Raw genomic sequence first — 20574 nt, 5'->3', positions numbered from 1 at the left:
CGCCAACCTTGCACCCAAAATATAGTTCATAGAAATATTTTACAAGAGTTAGCTCACCACAGATATAACACGAAGAATTTTGTTATTTATAAAGAGGTGAAGAATCACTTCGTCAGAATTTCCACAAAACACAGATCTTCAGACGGTCAGAGATCTCCCACTACTGAAACCGAAGCAACAGACACAACGTGAAGAAATACAACGTGAAGGTGACCCATCAGCCACCTTCGTATCCTGGCAGTGAATGCCGGAACTGAGGATAAGATGACGAATTCCTTGTGCGTATTTCGATTATCTACGAACTGTTACATCCGCCAGAAACATATAATAGCAAATTAATTAAGCAGTACCAAAGTAACCCAGTATTCAGCTTTTTCCAGTTGTTTTTATACACTGAACAACAAAGAAGATCACTTCTTCGAAACACCATAATTTTCTCCCATTGCGAAGCATTACTGTGAAATTTGGCTTAAGGGTGAGTGCAACTTCCGCTCTAATGGTGCATAAGCGTAGCAGCCTGTGATGTCACACTCGGGTTCAGCGACGCCCCAAATAGCAAGGTAGCCTCGCTCGCGAAGAAAAGGCAACAGCTCAGAAGTTCATGTAAGCTCTGTGGTGGGTTAATGATGTCAGTTTGGCACCTAATTTCACACCAATTCTGGAGAGCGCCATAGTGGACATGTAACACGATAGAATGGTAGGCAAAGTCCCTCTAAACCACATTTCGCCCCTTATTTTATCACTAAGATTCAGGTCAGAGCAGCGACGCCCAGCGTTGAAATAATGCGGACAGTACTCCAGATACACCTCCACAAGGAATCGACACGAATAGGCCTCAGGGTGCTGCATAAAGGGTATCCATAAAACCCCATTTCACCGTCGAAAAAGAAACTTGACTGTGCCAAGAGCCACAGAAAGACGTGGCAGAGAACTTCTGACGCTGCTAATAGCCCAGCTAGATTCCCAGTGAAAGTGGTCGCACCTCTTTGAAGTACAGCAGGACCGCCATTTTTGCTGTCATGTACGGGCCGGAACCACTAGGGTTTGTTCAAAACTTTTAGACGAAATTTGAACATGTTTCGGAGCAGCAGGTGGTACTTACTCGTATGCTTTTTCAGCCCTGCTGTTTTGCCATCTCCTATCATCACGCAGGAGTGAATATGAATAAAACGGCAAAGGAGCCCTCTGTAACACCCGTCCTCCTCCCAGTTCAGCAACATCCTTCATGCCACCCGCGCCTTTGATGGCCACGTTACTAATGAACCTGTCAGAAACTTCGACACTAATTCAACCTCGGACTGCCCTATAGCCTCAGTTTTAGGCAACCCCTTCGACACCCGTTAGATTGGATTATAGGCGCTAGAGCAGCTGCGAGACCGAAGTTTCTTATAGATACAGAGTAATTCTTTGCCGATTTTTATGCCGTGTTAACGTAGCATTCCTGCGTGATCACGCCACAGGACAGGGCAAAACAGGAGAGCTGAAAAAGCGTAAGTACCCCTTCCTACTTCAACTCACGTTAAAATTTCGTCGAATGACTTTCAAAGGTCCTTATTGGCTTCAGCCTACACACGATGGCAAAAATTGACGTCGAGCTGCACTCCAAAGAGGTGCGACCACGTTGAATGGGGATGCAGTCCCAAAACGGTTGAAACGTACGAGGCTGTCGGCAGCCTGAGAACCTCTCTAGAACGTCTTCCTGATGCTGATTGTTTTGTGTTAGCAGAAGAGCCAACACCGTGTTACGAGTGGAGGCCGAAATGCACGCGTTTTAGCTCAAGCAGGCTAGCGTGAGGAGGGAAGACCTATACTGACGTGAGGTCTGGAACATGACAAGGAATGAGAATTCAGAAAGCGGACGTAATTACTTTGATACTTAACTTTAATCCATTAATGATGAACGTCCCTCTTGACGGTACATGATTCACAATGTTATCTGATCAGAATACATTCTTGAAGTAATTATAGTAACTGAATATGGCGCCTTGCTAGGTCGTAGCAAATAACGTAGCTGAAGGCTATGCTAAACTGTCGTCTCTGTAAATGAGAGCGTTTGTAGACAGTGAACCATCGCTAGCAAAGTCGGCTGTACAACTGGGGCGAGTGCTAGGGAGTCTCTCTGGACTAGACCTGCCGTGTGGCGGCGCTCGGTCTGCAATCACTGATAGTGGCGACACGCGGGTCCCACGTATACTAACGGACCGCGGCCGATTTAAAGGCTACCACCTAGCAAGTGTGGTATCTGGCGGTGACACCACAGAGTGCACTGCGAATGTCTTTTTTCGACAGTGAATTGTGTCCCTGGGAGGGGCTTGGTTACACTGACGCCCTTTATGCAGCCTCCTGAAAGCTTATCGAGTCGATTCTGCGTGGCGGTGTGTCTGGAATGTTTTCTGCGTGATTTCAACCTTGGTCGTCTCTAAACTCCATCATGGAGGCGTCGCCGAAACCCAAGGCGACGTGGTAGGGCGCCACACTTTTGCACCTAAGAGAGTAAATTTGTAGGCGTCTTCGAGCCAAATCTCACAGATACTCGTCGCCATGGGAAGCCAAACGCAGCGGTTCGAAAAAAGTGATGCGTTAACTCTCTTGTGCATTGTATGTAGAGGGCACCCTATTACGGAAACTTATGCCGATAGGAAAATACGCATTTCAGTTCCGAATTCAGCAACGACGATTTACCTAATGACCACCGTTGACCTTCTTTGTGACAAGAATGCTAATATGCAGTGTAATTAACCAGATAATTCGACAGCATTATGGGTTGGGTGACTCTGTTCCTGCTTTGCAACCCGAGACTCAGAAGGGAGTGCGAAGCGCCGCCGCTCTGTACTCACCGCGCACGACGAGCCGCACCGGCGTGGAGGTGAGCGCGTCCTGCGTCGTGTAGTCGGACGGCGTCACCTGGCACTCCCACTCGCCGTCGTCGAACTCGAGCGTCGCGGCGCGCACCAGCAGGCTGCAGTCGCCCTGGTCGCGCGCGCCCGCCCACTCGTACTTCTTCTCGTAGATGCCCACCGGCTGCGGCACACACACACACACAACGCACGTGCTCAGTCATCATGAGTCCTTCACACTGAAAGGGCGGTGCAGGTGCATACGTTTTTAGCGTTTCTCCAATATGTTCAATTTATTTATTTATTTTATTTAGCCTATGGCTCATAACATCACATTAAAAATTACAGAAACAACACGATTTAAAAAAAAATCACATATGTATAAACAGAGAATTAAATAACAGTTTGTATATAAGGACACCGCCAATTGTAAATTTACACTCACAAGCAGACGTCCAGCTTAGATAATACACTCCTGGAAATTGAAATAAGAACACCGCGAATTCATTGTCCCAGGAAGGGGAAGCTTTATTGACACATTCCTGGGCTCAGATACATCACATGATCACACTGACAGAACCACAGGCACATAGACACAGGCAACAGAGCATGCACAATGTCGGCACTAGTACAGTGTATATCCACCTTTCGCAGCAATGCAGGCTGCTATTCTCCCATGGAGACGATCGTAGAGATGCTGGATGTAGTCCTGTGGAACGGCTTGCCATGCCATTTCCACCTGGCGCCTCAGTGGGACCAGCGTTCGTGCTGGACGTGCAGACCGCGTGAGACGACGCTTCATCCAGTCCCAAACATGCTCAATGGGGGACAGATCCGGAGATCTTGCTGGCCAGGGTAGTTGACTTACACCTTCTAGAGCACGTTGGGTGGCACGGGATACACGCGGACGTGCATTGTCCTGTTGGAACAGCAAGTTCCCTTGCCGGTCTAGGAATGGTAGAACGATGGGTTCGATGACGGTTTGGATGTACCGTGCACTATTCAGTGTCCCCTCGACGATCACCAGTGGTGTAGGGCCAGTGTAGGAGATCGCTCCCCACACCATGATGCCGGGTGTTGGCCCTGTGTGCGTCGGTCGTATGCAGTCCTGATTGTGGCGCTCACCTGCACGGCGCCAAACACGCATACGACCATCATTGGCACCAAGGCAGAAGCGACTCTCATCGCTGAAGACGACACGTCTCCATTCGTTCCTCCATTCACGCCTGTCGCGACACCACTGGAGGCGGGCTGCACGATGTTGGGGCGTGAGCGGAAGACGGCCTAACGGTGTGCGGGACCGTAGCCCAGCTCCATGGAGACGGTTGCGAATGGTCCTCGCCGATGCCCCAGGAGCAGCAGTGTCCCTAATTTGCTGGGAAGTGGCGGTGCGGTCCCCTACGGCACTGCGTAGGATCCTACGGTCTTGGCGTGCATCCGTGCGTCGCTGCGGTCCGGTCCCAGGTCGACGGGCACGTGCACCTTCCGCCGACCACTGGCGACAACATCGATGTACTGTGTTGAGCAATTCGGCGGTACGTCCACCCGGCCTCCCGCATGCCCACTATACGCCCTCGCTCAAAGTCCGTCAACTGCACATACGGTTCACGTCCACGCTGTCGCGGCATGCTACCAGTGTTAAAGACTGCGATGGAGCTCCGTATGCCACGGCAAACTGGCTGACACTGACGGCGGCGGTGCACAAATGCTGCGCAGCTAGCGCCATTCGACGGCCGACACCGCGGTTCCTGTTGTGTCCGCTTTGCCGTGCGTGTGATCATTGCTTGTACAGCCCTCTCGCAGTGTCCGGAGCAAGTATGGTGGGTCTGACACACCGGTGTCAATGTGTTCTTTTTTCCATTTCCAGGAGTGTAAATAGTCGATTGCGTCTTGGGTCGCCATTAGGAAATCCTGTGGGTCGCCCTCGTATGCCCTTAGTGGGCATTCCTGCACGATGTGTTTGACCGTCTATCTCTCAGCGCCACAGTCGCAAGCGGCCGAAGGAAGTTTACCCCATCTGTGTAATGAGTCGGCGCATCTCCCACAGTTGGTTCTGATGCGATTAAGAGTTGACCAAACTTTGCGAGGGCAATCCAATCCTTTTGGTTTACTAAAGATGCATGGCAAACTGTGGCACTTTACTGCTGTTCTGCTCTCCCATTCCTCTTTCCCTCGGTCATTTATTTTGGTTTGGTGCAGAGCCTATGCGGTCTTTAGTGGAGGATGCCTGGACCGGAATCGGTTTCCTTGGATGTCGTGAGTATCTTCATGGATTTGTAATTGAGGGTTGGTCATAATTTTTTGAAATTCTCTAACCAGAGCGTGTTCATGGCGCAGGTTAGGAGGGGCTATGTTACTGAGAACGGGCAGCCACACTGTAGGATTTGGCCTGATTGTGCCTGATATAATACGCATTGTTGGATTAAGTTGTGTTTGCTGTTGAGCCACACTGGGGCAGCTGAAGTGATAAAGATCCACCCACACCCAAGCGTATACGTTGGGGACTATAATAGTCACCACGAAATGTGGAAATATAGTACGAATAATAGCAATGGAGACATGCTGGTCGATTGGTCCGAGGAATAAAATACATATCTGGTCTTTGATGCCAAGGACCGAGGGACATTCAGATCAGCCGCATGGAACTGCGACTATAACCCGGATCTGTGCTTTGTTTCGAGGGATACAAACGATAAACCACTGACAGCCTCTAGAAGGGTCCTGACGGACTTCGCTCATAGCCAGCACCGCCCTGTGCTTATTAATATCGGTATATCCATACCGATAATAATATGTTGAATAAACTCTACAGATAAACGTAACAAAGACTTTAATCATCACTAATATTCTCACCAACTACGACATAATCGTGTGTACAAACTGTAAAATGCTTTTTTATTCCAGTCTCTGATCACAAATGAAGTCTTAAGACGATGACCGGTTTCAGTCTGTAAAGACCATCTTCAGATCTTTTTTACACCATGTCCTAAAGTGATAGGGCCATAATGGATGATTATATTTATATGTTTTGACGATGCCATTATGGCCCTATCGATGGGGATGGAATGATGATGATTCGGACAACGTAACACCCAGTCCCTGAGCGGAGAAAATCTCCGAGCCAGCCGGAAACCGAACCAGGCCCTTAGGATTGACATTCTGTTGCGCTGACCACTCAACAACCGGGTGTACCCCGATAATCGCTGACGACGTGCGTAGAGACCACCCGGTAATAGGTAATGCCTCCAAGACGGTGTCCCACACATGCTGCAAGGTAGTGGTGGAGAGGGGTTCTGGCATGGCATTACACGGAACTACCGTACACCTCTCGTGACTGTTGAGGGTAATACGAAAGCTCTACGGTACAGGGACGAGATTCCACAAGTATAGTTTGACCATGTCGCCAACATTTGGGTGACTATGAGCAGAGTTATCATCCATCAAGATAAAATATTCGCCTTCATGGATGATAACTCGCTTTCTCGTCGTACTGTTCTCGTGAACACGTTCCTTCAGCTTGGTAGGATCACCAGAAATGTGTGACCTGCCTGTACTTCGCACACAAAACGAAACGACAATGTGTGGGATCCATTATATTGACTGTTTTTGGATATAGAAATCGACCACGTACTGTGCCCAACGTACACAAAATCGCCGTTGAAAGGTGTGACAAGATGGATCTCACCTGATGGTCTCGTCGATGGGGTATCACGACTGATTCAATCCTGAATTCGAGTAAGAGGACCTTTCACTACGAACTGCCGGGGCTCAGGAGAGCTGTGAAAAAAACCCACATGGGAAGTAGATGATTTTGTCATTCCACAAATGAAGATGCTTTCGTTGATTTGGATATATTGCAGATTAATATATACACCGGTGTTTATTTTCTCTGGCATGAAGTTCGAAATAAAGGAAATATGCAGAGCTCTGGTTGATTCGCTCTCGCTGAGCAAGCGCACTGGCTTTAGGCGCAACTAGAAATGCTAGAGCATCCATTAACCGTGCAACCTGGTGAATCACCACTGCTAACTAATGTTCAGTGCACTTACCCACGTCAATGGAACGTAGTAAAATGAATGCTAAAAAACTTCAATTCAAACATTTACAGACAAACGCACAATTCAGAACGAGATTTTCACTGTTCAGCGGAGTGTGCGCTGGCATGAAACTCGCTGGAAGATTAAAACTGTGTGGCGCACCGAGACTCGAACTCGGACCTTTCCTTTCGCGGGCAAGTTTGGAAGGTAGGAGATAAGGTACTGGCAGAACTGAAGCAATGAGGACGGGTCGTGAGTCGTGCTTGGGTAGCTCAGACGGTAGAGCACTTGCCCGCGAGAGGCAAAAGTCCCGAGTTCGAGTCTCAGTCCGGCACACAGTTTTTATCTGCCAGGAAGTTTCAGATGCACAATTACTCAAAGCAGAAGCAGAAGCAGAAGCTTTGATGCTCTGAGGGGCAACGCATGGGAGCAACACAGTACACTCTAGGCACCCAACGCAACACGCTAACGTGTCTCAGTATGAATAAATTTCGTACATTAACTCTTTATAAGGCAATGTTTTTGTGCAACATCTTTTTCGTTTTTTCTGCAACATATTTCAAGTTTCATCCATGAGTGGGTAAATGTGCTTGCAAGCGACGTTGAATCTCTTACACATAGCGATATTGTATTGTCTCTGGTGAAAAGTTTCTGAATAGTGCGCGTCTCTGACAGACATCACAAACGGTTACATGAACATCTATTATCGGTTAGCAGTTTCTTTCCATTTTGTAGCACTGTTATTTATTGAGCAATGAAAACTGCTTGTAAACTGAAAAGGAGGTTTTGAAGTTGAGTTATACAAATATGTTAGCAAACTCTTAATCTGGACTTTGTAGATTGACTTATCTTTTCAGTTCAAACAAGACCAGGCAAGAAGAGGTAAACAGGAGCTCTTTTGGCAGTGAAGAATAAACAATATGACAGTTTTAGTCCCTGGCTGGAGTATGGGCCGAAAGGGAAAATGAAACTTTGTCCTCAGGGATAGTCGACTATGAAATGCGGAAAATGTGGAATTTTTCTGTGCTTTATTCCAAAATTGAATTTTTTTAAAACATTTCAGATGCAATAGTGCTAAATGGAGCCGTTTTCTCGGTTATAGTAACAACAGTGCAGTACATTTATAACAGCACCCATGCCCCTTTTGTGGGCAATGATTGTTACAGGTAATATAATGAATTTTGGAACGCAGTATCTGAAATTGTTCACATGATCATGTATATCTATTTTAAATTACAACATTTTCTTCACAATATTTATGTATGTGCCGAATAAAGGATTAAATCACAAATGAGAATTGTGGGAGATGATACTTTTAAGATAAGTGAGATGAAATTCATACTCAAGGACTAGCTTGGGTGGTGCCAGTAGGTCGATTCTGTGTCGTTCAACATTTGTCAGGCCATCTCTTCGTTGGTCTTCCTAAAGATCTTTCGCGTCTTGGTTTATACTATTGTACTGTTCAATTGATTCTTGTTTCTGTCATACCTTTAATTGGGCTTTTTCATCTTGTCTGCTATTGTTCTATTGTCAGTTATGTTTTACATATTTAGCTCAGTTCAGATGCCACAATTTCTGTTAAGGTCTTAAGTTGGTAGCCCGACTGTCTGACATTCCCTAGTGAAACGGAGCCTTAAAAATACTCCGAATCTCTAGAAAAAAGTATCCTGCGAAAACGTATAATAACCGAACGAAAAGTGTAAAATATGTACATTACGAATAATGGAGGCGGAGATTAAGTAAATACGACGATTATGAGGTCTGTAGTGCACCAGTACACCACATTCCATACGAATCGCTCCCGCGAAACATCTCGATCGACTCCGTGGGATAGCAGCAGAGTGCCACAGTTCCCCACGATATTCAGACTTAAGCAGCTAACCTAACATTTGGGGCGAGAGTTATTTGTTCGTATTACCTATCCCCTAATATGCAGGTACGCTGTTACTCAGGGAATATAAATCGCAGGCTATATGCATTAGTTTATGAAATACTGTAACTAGCATTCGCGATATGCGTCAAAGTACGTGAAGTGAATGCCACTGTGACCTAAATTCATTAGTGATTATTCCACGGAACATTCCTAATGACCACGTTTCAATATCTACATCAACTTCATCTTCAGGGATTAGGCGTGACAGCTGATTCATCTTCGAGTCACTGCTTGCTGCTCCTGTTTTCCTTCTTCTACTGAATAACATATATTTTTACCCAGTGGTGAAGCAAACAGAACACATCCAATTGTTGATAAATACAGCCGTTAAAGACCCCAGTGTTCTGAATGTAATTACAACTACGCGACTGAGAAAATTTCAATAATCAACATGGTGAGTACATAGTGCAACGTCCCCTTATAAAAATTATACATGACTGTGCTTAAACTGACACACAATATTTTTTAGCGCAACGCAATCTTACTTTCAATAATCCCTACAAAAGAATGGCCCTGACTAACATTAACGTATACCTTTCACAAATCACTTACCTCACAAAAATCTTCGTTACTCGAACTACTGCAATACAGCGAGTGCCACTACTGCCAGCTAAATAAAAGATTCAAACTACTGAAGGCACTAACTACTGACAGGCATAGTTAGCAAATGAAAGATTTTGATCGAGAACAAACAATGTATTTACCTTAACAGTGTTCAAAAGTCATAATGCATATAGCAGTTTATGACATCCATTTTTACAAATGTACTGTCTCTGATGGACACTCGTCCAGATCATCCGCTCTCAAAAATCCGTTATCTCACTTCCCCACATCCACCACTGCTGGCGGCTCACCTCCAACTGCGCAACGCTACGCGCTGTTAACAGCCAACTGCCCAACACTACAATGGCAGACAACAATGCAAACTAGCCAGAGACTGCACACAGCACAGCCAGTGATTTTCATACAGAGTGCTACGTGGCGTTACCAATAAGAAAACCTAAATAGCCTACTTACAATATTACAAAAGCTTTTGGATCCTAAGAAGTGGAAGGCATCTTCTACAAATGTGGCGGAATGACCTTATACATCAGTACTGCTCAGATGTCTCGCTGGCACGTCATCGATCAGAGTACTCCTTCCACATGTGAGTCATTTCAGCGGTTGCATTCGGCCATGTCTTCATTTTTGTGGATGAAAAAACCCGACCACACAGAACAGGTAGATGCCGTGTTTCTTGACTTCCGCAAGGCGTTTGATACAGTTCCTCACTGTCATTTAATGAACAAAATAAGATCATATGGACTATCAGACCAATTGTCTGATTGGATTGAAGTTCCTAGATAACATAACGCAGCATATCATTCTCAATGGAGAGAAGTCTTCCGAAGTAAAAGTGATTTTAGGTGTGCCGCAGGGGAGTGTCGTAGGACCGTGGCTATTCACAATATATATAAATGACCGTGTGAATAACATCAGAAGTACACTGAGGCTTTTTATGGATGATGCTGTAGTATATCGAGAGGTTGTAACAATGGAAAATTGTACTGAAATGCAGGAGGATCTGTACGAATTGACGCTTGGTGCATGGAATGGCACATGAATCTCAATTGGGACAAGTGTAATGTGCTGCGAATACAAAGAAAGAAAGATCCTTTATCATTTAGCTACAATATAGCAGGTCAGCAACTGGAAGCAGTTAATTCCATAAATTATCTGGGAGTAGGCATTAGGAGTGATCTAAAATGGAATGACCATATAAAATTAATCGTCGGTAAAGCAGATGCCAGACTGAGATTCATTGGAAGAATCCTAAGGAAATGCAGTCCGAAAACAAAGGAAGTAGGTTACAGTACACTTGTTTGCCCACTGCTTGAATAGTGCTCACTGGTATGGGATCCGTACCAGATAGGGTTGATAGAAGAGATAGAGAAGATCCAATAGAAAGCAGCACGCTTCGTTACAGGATCATTTAGTAATCGCGAAAGCGTTACGGAGATGATAGACTCCATTGGAAGACTCTGCAACAGAGACGCTCAGTAGCTCTGTACGGGCTTTTGTTGAAGTTTCGAGAACATACCTTCACCGAGAAGTCAAGCAGTATATTGCTCCCTCCTACGTATATCTCGCGAAGAGACTGAGGATAAAATCAGAGAGATTAGAGCCCACACAGAGGCATACCGACAATCTTTCTTTCCACGAAAAATACGAGACTGGATTAGAAGGGTGAACCGATATAGGTACTCAAGGTACCCTCCGCCACACACTATCAGGTGGCTTGCGGAGTATAGATGTAGATGTAGAACAGCATACGGGGAGTATCTCTTGGAATGATGGGATATTCGGTGAACGGAGTAGCCTACCGTTTCCCCAACTCATATCATACCGAGCATGTGTGGGATGCCTTGGGGAGACTTGTTGGAGCACGTCCGCATGCACCAACGACCATGCAGCAGTAGTCATTCGCACTGGTGGAGGAATGGAACCCCCTAACACAAGAAGCCTTTAACAACCTTGTGGCCAGAATGGGAGCACGTTACAGAGCATGCACTGCAGCCAGTGTCGATCACACGCCCTATTAAGAACCATGTCCCACTCTCCGTAATGTGCAGGGGGCAGTTATGAATTGTGGTGACTTCTGTCTAATTATTGTGTTTGAATAAAGGTGTCATTTCTGTTCGTAGCATTTTGTCGTTCTTTGTTACCTTCTGTATTACACTGTAGCAGTTCTTTCTACGTACAGTCTAAGCTTCATCGATCTGTGTTATTTGGCAGTGACACAACATGCGAAAATTAGTATCGTCTTTAAGTTTAGCAGACCAGTGCTGTATCCGCAATACTGACATATGCAAATAGTTTTCCTGGTATAAAATTTGTGATGCTTTTCTACAACGAATGTCTCTGAGCTGTTTAAACTGTTCTACTGTGCAAACGTCCACGGTCCTCGCTCACGTTCTACGAACTGAACATATTCATTAATAGTCTTCTCGGTAGTAGCATTCTTCTTACGGGAAATGTATGTCGCTATGCACTGGAGCCCTCATAATATGACAGAATAATCTGCATTGTTCGCGTTTCGATGTAACAAACGTGTATCTCACCTCATCGAGAACTGGTATAGTGATTAAACAGTTCTACAGATTATACATACAAAATTATTGAAAGGCAACAGTACATCTGGTCGGAGAATGGAAAGTCACTAATGACACGTAAGTTTGTATTGAATCAGATATAATTGCACCACTCACATGGTTGCTGCGTAATGAAATATCTGTGACTCTGCATTGTGAGGCATTTGAAACTTTGATCAGCTGTGATGCAATAGTCACAATCGTAAAACTCCCTAACGTTTATGACTGTTATTAAAAACGTACTATATTAAAGATTTAATGATGTGTTGGTAGGTTCAAGATCCTGAAAATATCTGATCACTGCCTCAGCAATGTCACACTATTTTCCTCAACTTATAATATCAGCATATGACCACTACAAAAATTAGTTACCACGTTCATTAATTGTTGTTGACCTTTGTTAAAAATACACATTGTGGAGAGATATTTATGTAATGGACGGTACAGAACCTGAAAATATTTAATATGGCATTTATTGTGTAATGACACATCTACTAGTACTACTGCTACTGCTTTTACTATCACTTAAATTTTTATACTATGATTGACTGAAAAGAATTTACAAAAGTTGCAGAGTTCGGTAGAACAATTCATTAAAAGCAGTCAACATTATTATTTCTTAAAGTTTTCTGCGGTGGTGATAAAGTGTCCTTGTGTATAATGCACGTTACTGAATAACCGTTGGTATTGCTAGGCTTAAAATTATCCATCTACCTAGTTGAGATTACTAAAGTCCTGTTGAGTGTTGGCTCTCACCTGAGAGGTAGTAGTCAAAATACTGACGACAGAAGAACTTTTCCCATTATGTAGCAGCAAGTTTCTGTTGATATTACTAAATTAAACTTTGGTCATCTCTGGATGCGGAAGGACAGGTCAGAGGAGTCCTAACATTATTAGTGAGAGATATCGAATTTGCCGCTACTGGGTTTCTACCTGTCCTTTTTTTTTCATTTGTAATATGAGTCTGACACAGTATATATTTTAATATCTTTGCTTTTACACACGGCAAATCATTCAAATGAATATCTGAATTGGAGCCCCTTCTGCTCAAGCTCGCAGATACTATTGGCAGAGTTATCTATGAATGTTGAAAAGAGCTATAAAATACACGAACATACAACCCTGGAAATTGAAATAAGAACACTGTGAATTCATTGTCCCACGAAGGGGAAACTTTATTGACACATTCCTGGGGTCAGATACATCACATGATCACACTGACAGAACCACAGGCACATAGACACAGGCAACAGAGCATGCACAATGTCGGCACTAGTACAGTGTATATCCACCTTTCGCAGCAATGCAGGCTGCTATTCTCCCATGGAGACGATCGTAGAGATGCTGGATGTAGTCCTGTGGAACGGCTTGCCATGCCATTTCCACCTGGCGCCTCAGTTGGACCAGCGTTCGTGCTGGACGTGCAGACCGCGTGAGACGACGCTTCATCCAGTCGCAAACATGCTAAATGGGGGACAGATCCGGAGATCTTGCTGGCCAGGGTAGTTGACTTACACCTTCTAGAGCACGTTGGGTGGCACGGGATACATGCGGACGTGCATTGTCCTGTTGGAACAGCAAGTTCCCTTGCCGGTCTAGGAATGGTAGAACGATGGGTTCGATGACGGTTTGGATGTACCGTGCACTATTCAGTGTCCCCTCGACGATCACAAGTGGTGTACGGCCAGTGTTGGAGATCGCTCCCCACACCATGATGCCGGGTGTTGGCCCTGTGTGCCTCGGTCGTATGCAGTCCTGATTGTGGCGCTCACCTGCACGGCGCCAAACACGCATACGACCATCATTGGCACCAAGGCAGAAGCGACTCTCATCGCTGAAGACGACACGTCTCCATTCGTCCCTCCATTCACGCCTGTCGCGACACCACTGGAGGCGGGCTGCACGATGTTGGGGCGTGAGCGGAAGACGGCCTAACGGTGTGCGGGACCGTAGCCCAGCTTCATGGAGACGGTAGCGAATGGTCCTCGCCGATACCCCAGGAGCAACAGTGTCCCTAATTTGCTGGGAAGTGGCGGTGCGGTCCCCTACGGCACTGCGTAGGATCCTACGGTCTTGGCGTGCATCCGTGAGTCGCTGCGGTCCGGTCCCAGGTCGACGGGCACGTGCACCTTCCGCCGACCACTGGCGACAACATCGATGTACTGAGGAGACCTCACGCCCCACGTGTTGAGCAATTCGGCGGTACGTCCACCCGGCCTCCCGCATGCCCACTATATGCCCTCGCTCAAAGTCCGTCAACTGCACATACGGTTCACGTCCACGCTGTCGCGGCATGCTACGAGTGTTAAAGACTGCGATGGAGCTCCGTATGCCACGGCAAACTGGCTGACACTGACGGCGGCGGTGCACAAATGCTGCGCAGCTAGCGCCATTCGACGGCCAACACCGCGGTTCCTGGTGTGTCCGCTGTGCCGTGCGTGTGATCATTGCTTGTACAGCCCTCTCGCAGTGTCCGGAGCAAGTAAGGTGGGTCTGACACACCGGTGTCAATGTGTTCTTTTTTCCATTTCCAGGAGTGTATAAACGTGTTATGTAGTATAATTTAATGACAGGTAAAAACTGGCATAACGTGTTACACCGTGGATGAGTAATAATCCAATAGTATATGTCGAGAAACAATTCATCTTCTCCGCATACTCTGCAAAACACAGCGAAGTGCATGACACAGGGACCCAGCCACTGGAGCGGGGGAAGATATCCTGTTGGTTCTATGAGCTTAATAACTGATCTCCGAACCCCAAAAGCCACGACAACGACAAATTTCAAGATAAAAATCCCTGGAACCTTTTACGGTAGGAAAAGCAACAAGTACGGACGCTACAAACATCTCGGGCGCTGAGATAGTTTACAGAAAGGGTTTGTGTGTGTGTGTGTGTGTGTGTGTGTGTTCGTGTGTGTATGTGAGTTGATCTAATCTTGTCCTCGTGATCCCTACAAGCGCATACATGTAGGAGACTGCGGTACATTCATATAGGCTAAACAGTGATTCCTGGAAAATTGTAAATATACGCCAGCTAGGTAGTTGTCGTGAATCCTATCCAGTTTTTCAACAAATCCGAGACGCTCTCTTGCAGTGACGATTATTTATATACGTTCAATATCCCCTGTTAGTCGTTTTTTCTATTAATCTACGATGAAGAGCGTTAGTGTTTTAGAAGCAGTCGACCTTGAGGATTTAAACATTTTCTCATTGCCCTACAAATCTGCAGAAGTCTGCACCTGATGTCCCTGCTATTAAGCTTGTTACACCCAAATACATGGTACAATCACATACATGTGACCACCACCTGTGTTCGACATCAACGTTCAATGACCACTCACAGAGCCGGTCGGGGTGGCCGAGCGGTTCTAGGCGCTACAATCTGGAACCGCGCGACCGCTACGGTCGCAGGTTCGAATCCTGGCTCGGGCATGGATGTGTGTGATGTCGTTAGTTAGGTTTAACTAGTTCTAAGTTCTAGGGGACTGATGACCTTAGAAGTTAAGTCCCATAGTGCTCAGAACCATTTGAACCACTCACAGACGGCAGCTGGCACCATTAGTAGTGCAGGGTATGAAAAGCGTGTCGGGAGCGATGGACAGTGCAGTCGTCGTAATGTGGAAACGGAACGATTTATCTGGCGTCCAAATCGACAATATCATTGGCCTTCGGACCAAGGATAAAAGCATTTTCGAAACGGATAAGTTTGTAAATTATTCGCTTTCAGCCGGCCGCCGTTGTTAAAGTATACTGTGCGTGGCAAAATGGCGCCATCCAAACCCGCCGACGAGGCAATGAGGTGCACTACGGGCCATAGATGGTAGGCGTGAACAGCCCAGACGAACCAAGGGGCTATCAACAGTCTCTCCTTGACGAATGTTCAGCGAACGCAGGTACATATGGGCATCCGCGGCAGACGCCTGACTCATGCACCCATGCCGACTGGTGTTAATCGCCGGAGAAGGCTGCAATTTACACGCCAGTACATCCAGTGACCTGTGGCAGGTGGCCTTTTTGGGTTCCAATGGGTGTGAAACGTCTGAAAGCAAACGTCCTGCAACAATTGTGAGAAGGGTGCAGGTCGGAGAAAGGGGGACGGGGGATGGTCGTTATGTCTGGGTAATGTTTTAGTGGCATTCCCCTAGGCCTTTCTGAAAGGCACAATGCATCAACACGAGCATGCACATGTTTGTTTTTCCTCGCCACGATGTCATCTAACAGCAAGACAACGCAACCTGTAACGCAGTTCGCAGTGACACGTGCGTGGTTCGAAGAGCACCAAGATGATTTTACTGTACTGCTCTTGCCTCCAGACTCACAAGATCTAAACTCAGTGTTTACACTATGGGACCACCGGACTCGAGCTGTTCGCCCATGGATCCTCAACCGAGAAACATAGTGCGGCTGTGGAGTCATGGTGGCTGCACATCCCTGTCGGTACGTTCCAGCATCTAACCGATTGTGTTCCAGGACGTCGCATAGGAGTCCACGCTGAAATACGCTTTTGACAGGCGTTCACATTAATGTGAGTGGACAGTGTATGTGTAAGAATTGTCTGACCATTTGTGACGCAATGGTATTGTAGCAGTAGCAAGTTACTATCCTCCTTTTTGTGAACTACACAGAAATGGTACAATAGGAAGTACCCCATGCCACCCTATCCACAGGGATATGCAGAATAAAGATGTAGATGTGGATGTAGCAAAACAGAATTCCCGGCAGTGTAGCTGTTACTTACCTACACAGCGAAATGAATGAGTGCAGTTTTACAGATTTTATGGAACCCTATACGGGAAATTTCATTGTTAAACTCCTACTGTTAATTAATGTCTCTATCTGATGTGTTTCACAGACGAGTGTGTAAGTTTGCAATATGGAGAACTGGACCAACGCTTCTCAACCGGTGTTAAAGTGAAGTTCTTTTGAGAAGGGAGCGAAAAATCGAGATTCAAAAGAATTCCTTATAATTCAGTGGAATCCACAACTCCAACCTCTCTAAAGTCACTGTTTACGAAGTGAACTATAATACTTGTTCATAATATACAATAAACAGCAGGCCCTAAGTAGTACGTCGTATTTACGCCGGTGTGCAGTATTTGAAGTGGAAAGTAACATTCGCATATGTGTTAGTCCCAGGTAGTAGACTTCGATGAAACTTAGTCTGTACGTAAAAGATGTGCAACAGCATAGTGCAGAAGGTAACTGAATGAAATTCGCGGACGACCCGAAATTACACTTTTATTTAAAGACAATAATTACACTGAAATCACACCGATGCCTCATGGCCAAGTGGACATTACAAAAGGTTGGGCACGGGCCTTCATAGGGTATGTGATCAACACGGACAGCAGTGCACGTTCTGCAACATGCTCCCATGCTCACCACAAGTTAGGTAAGGAATTCTTGTGACAGACCGTTCCAATTCTTCACGAGAGCGATTGAAAACTGCCCGGATAATCAAGAGTGTTTTCACATGCTGCAAACGTCTCCCCAACACGTCCCGCATGTGTTCGATGAGAGTTAAGTCGAGGGAACGAGCAAGTCAGTAACTTCGCTGAATACCCTCTCGTTTCAAGATCTCCTCGACCTGCGCTGTTCGATGTGGTCGCGCATTGGCATTCATACAAAGAAATTCAGGGTCGAATGTGTCATTGGAAAATCGCAATATGAGCAAGAAGTACAGTGTCACAATAAAGTTGACCGGCGAGCTTTCAAACATTTGGAGTTCTGTACGCCTATGCTACATTATGTCTCTCAGTACCATAACACCTGGACCACCAAAAGTATCATTTTCGACAATGTTCGTGGATCCGTTACGTTTTCCTAGTTCTCCCTACATGAGGATACGTCCAGCACCGTCAAACATAATCGTTTTAATGGTGTGCATTTATAGCGTGACGAAGGTTCATGTTCCATGGGGGTATGACTTCCAAAGCTTTGAATACGACACAGTCCCGATCAACATTAATTCCACACTGTACTCAATCCTCATGTGCGTCTTTCCAGGGTGCATTGAATGTTCACTTTCTTTTTATGGATGATTATGAGCGACCACACTGAAGACCTCCAAGTGGAGAGGTTCTCGTTATGAGAGGATAATCGGGGAATGGTCCGGCTTAAATGCCATCGAGTACTGTGGGATGCGGGGTCAGACTTTCTGCAGCTCGTCCACCAGCGAATGTCCGTGAGTTGTTAGGCGCGCTGGTGGGAGGAATGGAACGCCGCATCACAAGTACTCCCTAAGAACCCTATGCCCAGATAGGAACACTGCAGAGCCTGCATTCCCTTCGTAGTGACCCCATACAATATTTAGAACAATATATCACCGTTTGTAATGTGCAAAGGAGCATCATGAGTCGCTGTTCTTTCTGTGCAGTTATTGTTTTTGAATGAAATTTTCATCTCTTTTTGTTTTTCGTCTAGCTGTTCGTCTCATTCGTTCAGTTCCCTTCTGCTTTACACTGTAGAATTTCTTTCTATGTATGGTCCGAGTCTGAACGAGCCACGCTACTTGGCAGTCACCCCTCACGCGAAAGTTCCTTTCCTCATTAAGTTTTATACGCTAGTGTATGTCACGAAAAGGCACCATGTCGAGCTGTCAAATTCCTTACTAGGATAGATGCCAAATATACCCCGTGGTACTATGGCACACTCCACATTCATCCCTTACAGCAAGTAAGGACATAAAATAACAAAATATTCGTCATAGAATTTCAGATGGTACAGGTGAACATTTGACATTTGATAAAAGTTCGGGGGATGCCAGTGGCAAATAACCTGCAGCGGGACCGTGCGCGGAACATTGATTTCGTAGCAGCAGAGTGCTGGAAAACGTGTTTTCCGTTGGATGGGAGTAAATGTAATAGTAATTTACGATTGTGACATTGGTATGTAGCAAGTACAAATGTCGTCGTCGTGTAGCATTCCTCCCGTATGTCGATAGTTGGCTTGTCGTCGGCTACATGTTGCATCGCCTGGACAATGGCTCAGTTTTGACAATGACTGAATCTTCCTTATGAGCGCGTTGACACAAAGGTTTTATTGCTGGTTATTGGTGATGGTAACGACTAGCCGGAGAGAGACATGGGTCGCAATTTTCAATTACTCTCACAAAGAGGCCAGAAATATTTCGCGGAGTCAGCTACAAGAAAGTACTACAGTGATGAAATTATAGTGCCGGAAGAAATCCGTCGAGGAAAAATTCGGCATTTACAAGGGGAAATATCACTTAAAATTACAGCTCATGCACTGTCGCCACTGCGTGTGTTGGCAAAGCCCTGCTGAGGGATTGCCGTGATGTTTCCAGTGCACTTGCTTGTGAGTCACTCTTGATCTTTCCCCCAGTAACAAAGCACAATGAATTTAATCCTGAGTTCCACTTGTCTTATACTCATGTCTCAGGAGTTTCTCGAACATTTTATGATGACAGTGAGTTTTGTAAACTTACCGGCGACTTCAGACGTGTTATCTCAAATTAAGCGTATATCGCACAAATAATTGCTTCAGCACTGTACATACTCTTTTAACGCCTTAATTCTTTACAATGAAGGATACAAGGGATTTTTCTCGTCTACATTCAATTTGAGGTTGTACATGACAACGTAAGTTGCTTCAGTAATTATCTGTCTGACGATTGCAACCTCCGAACCTCGGTGTGAATCTTTCATGTAGACGTAAATAATTTAAGATACATTTCCAATGTTTCCATGAACGTCATGGAGTAGTGTGTTAAAACATCTTGGTCGGACTGAATTGTTTCACAATTGCACACACTTCAATTCGGGGTGCAAGATTCATTCCCATTAGAGTTTCGGTTTGTTCCACCGCCGAGTGATTTAAATGTAAATGATTAATAACAGCACGGATATCGTATTTGTTTTTCTCCTAGACAGAGTTTAAGAAGTAAAAATATTGAGACGAATTCCATTTAACGATAGTGCTTCAAGATTCATGTTTACCTGTACTATTATCATATCACTTACGAATTTCTGTATTACATTGATCAGAATTATAATTCTACTACCGTATGATTTAGGTAACATCAGCTTACGGCTGGTTTCGTGATGACTACAAACCCTAAGTTCAATTAGAGTAAGATGAGCTTCATTATGACAAAGACCTCTAAGAAATTCAAAACATCGCGGCAGATTAAACATCCTCTGCTGTAGGTAAGTACAACATCTTTTTGCGAGCGCTCTTGTTAATTTATAACACTTTCCAGTCGTTATCCTAATGCGGGGCTGAGCGGTAACTTTCGACTCGGTCGTAGCCAGCTCTGTTTCTGGTGGTGGAAGACATTTCCATCGTCAGTATTATCTAGGAAAGGAGAATAGATGATCATGAAAGGCTCGTGACCAAAAGACTGAGCACTAATTCCATGGATAAAATTACAAATATCTCCACAGTGTATCACGAAGTGGGAGGGTGCAACACCTTCGATATGATCCTTTTGTCGAATGGGGTAGGCTGTGTAATGACACTGAATTTTATTCTCTTCTTCTATCATCTCACAACACAAACATGAACTTGCAGTAGAATCACGTCCATTAAAGTAACATACGACACAAATTACACTCACCACGATAATAGGGAACATTGTGCTCGGAGGAAGAAAAGCTTTCTTATCGGGCGTCTG

The 20574-nt window shown here is 45.4% G+C and overlaps 1 protein-coding gene across 1 annotated transcript in view; it reads right to left on the bottom strand.

Moving 5' to 3' along the window:
* LOC126088250 (irregular chiasm C-roughest protein) overlaps window positions 1–20574 on the bottom strand; it is a 379377-nt gene that overhangs the window by 216578 nt on the left and 142225 nt on the right. Inside the window, exon 4 of the mRNA XM_049906380.1 lies at window positions 2838–3021. Within this exon, the coding sequence (XP_049762337.1) occupies window positions 2838–3021 (184 nt within the window). The remainder of the gene's footprint in view (window positions 1–2837; window positions 3022–20574) is intronic.

The sequence above is a fragment of the Schistocerca cancellata genome, chromosome 6, assembly GCF_023864275.1.
Source record: "Schistocerca cancellata isolate TAMUIC-IGC-003103 chromosome 6, iqSchCanc2.1, whole genome shotgun sequence".
Taxonomy (NCBI): Eukaryota; Metazoa; Arthropoda; class Insecta; order Orthoptera; family Acrididae; genus Schistocerca; species Schistocerca cancellata.
This window is presented reverse-complemented; position numbering and strand designations above follow the sequence as displayed.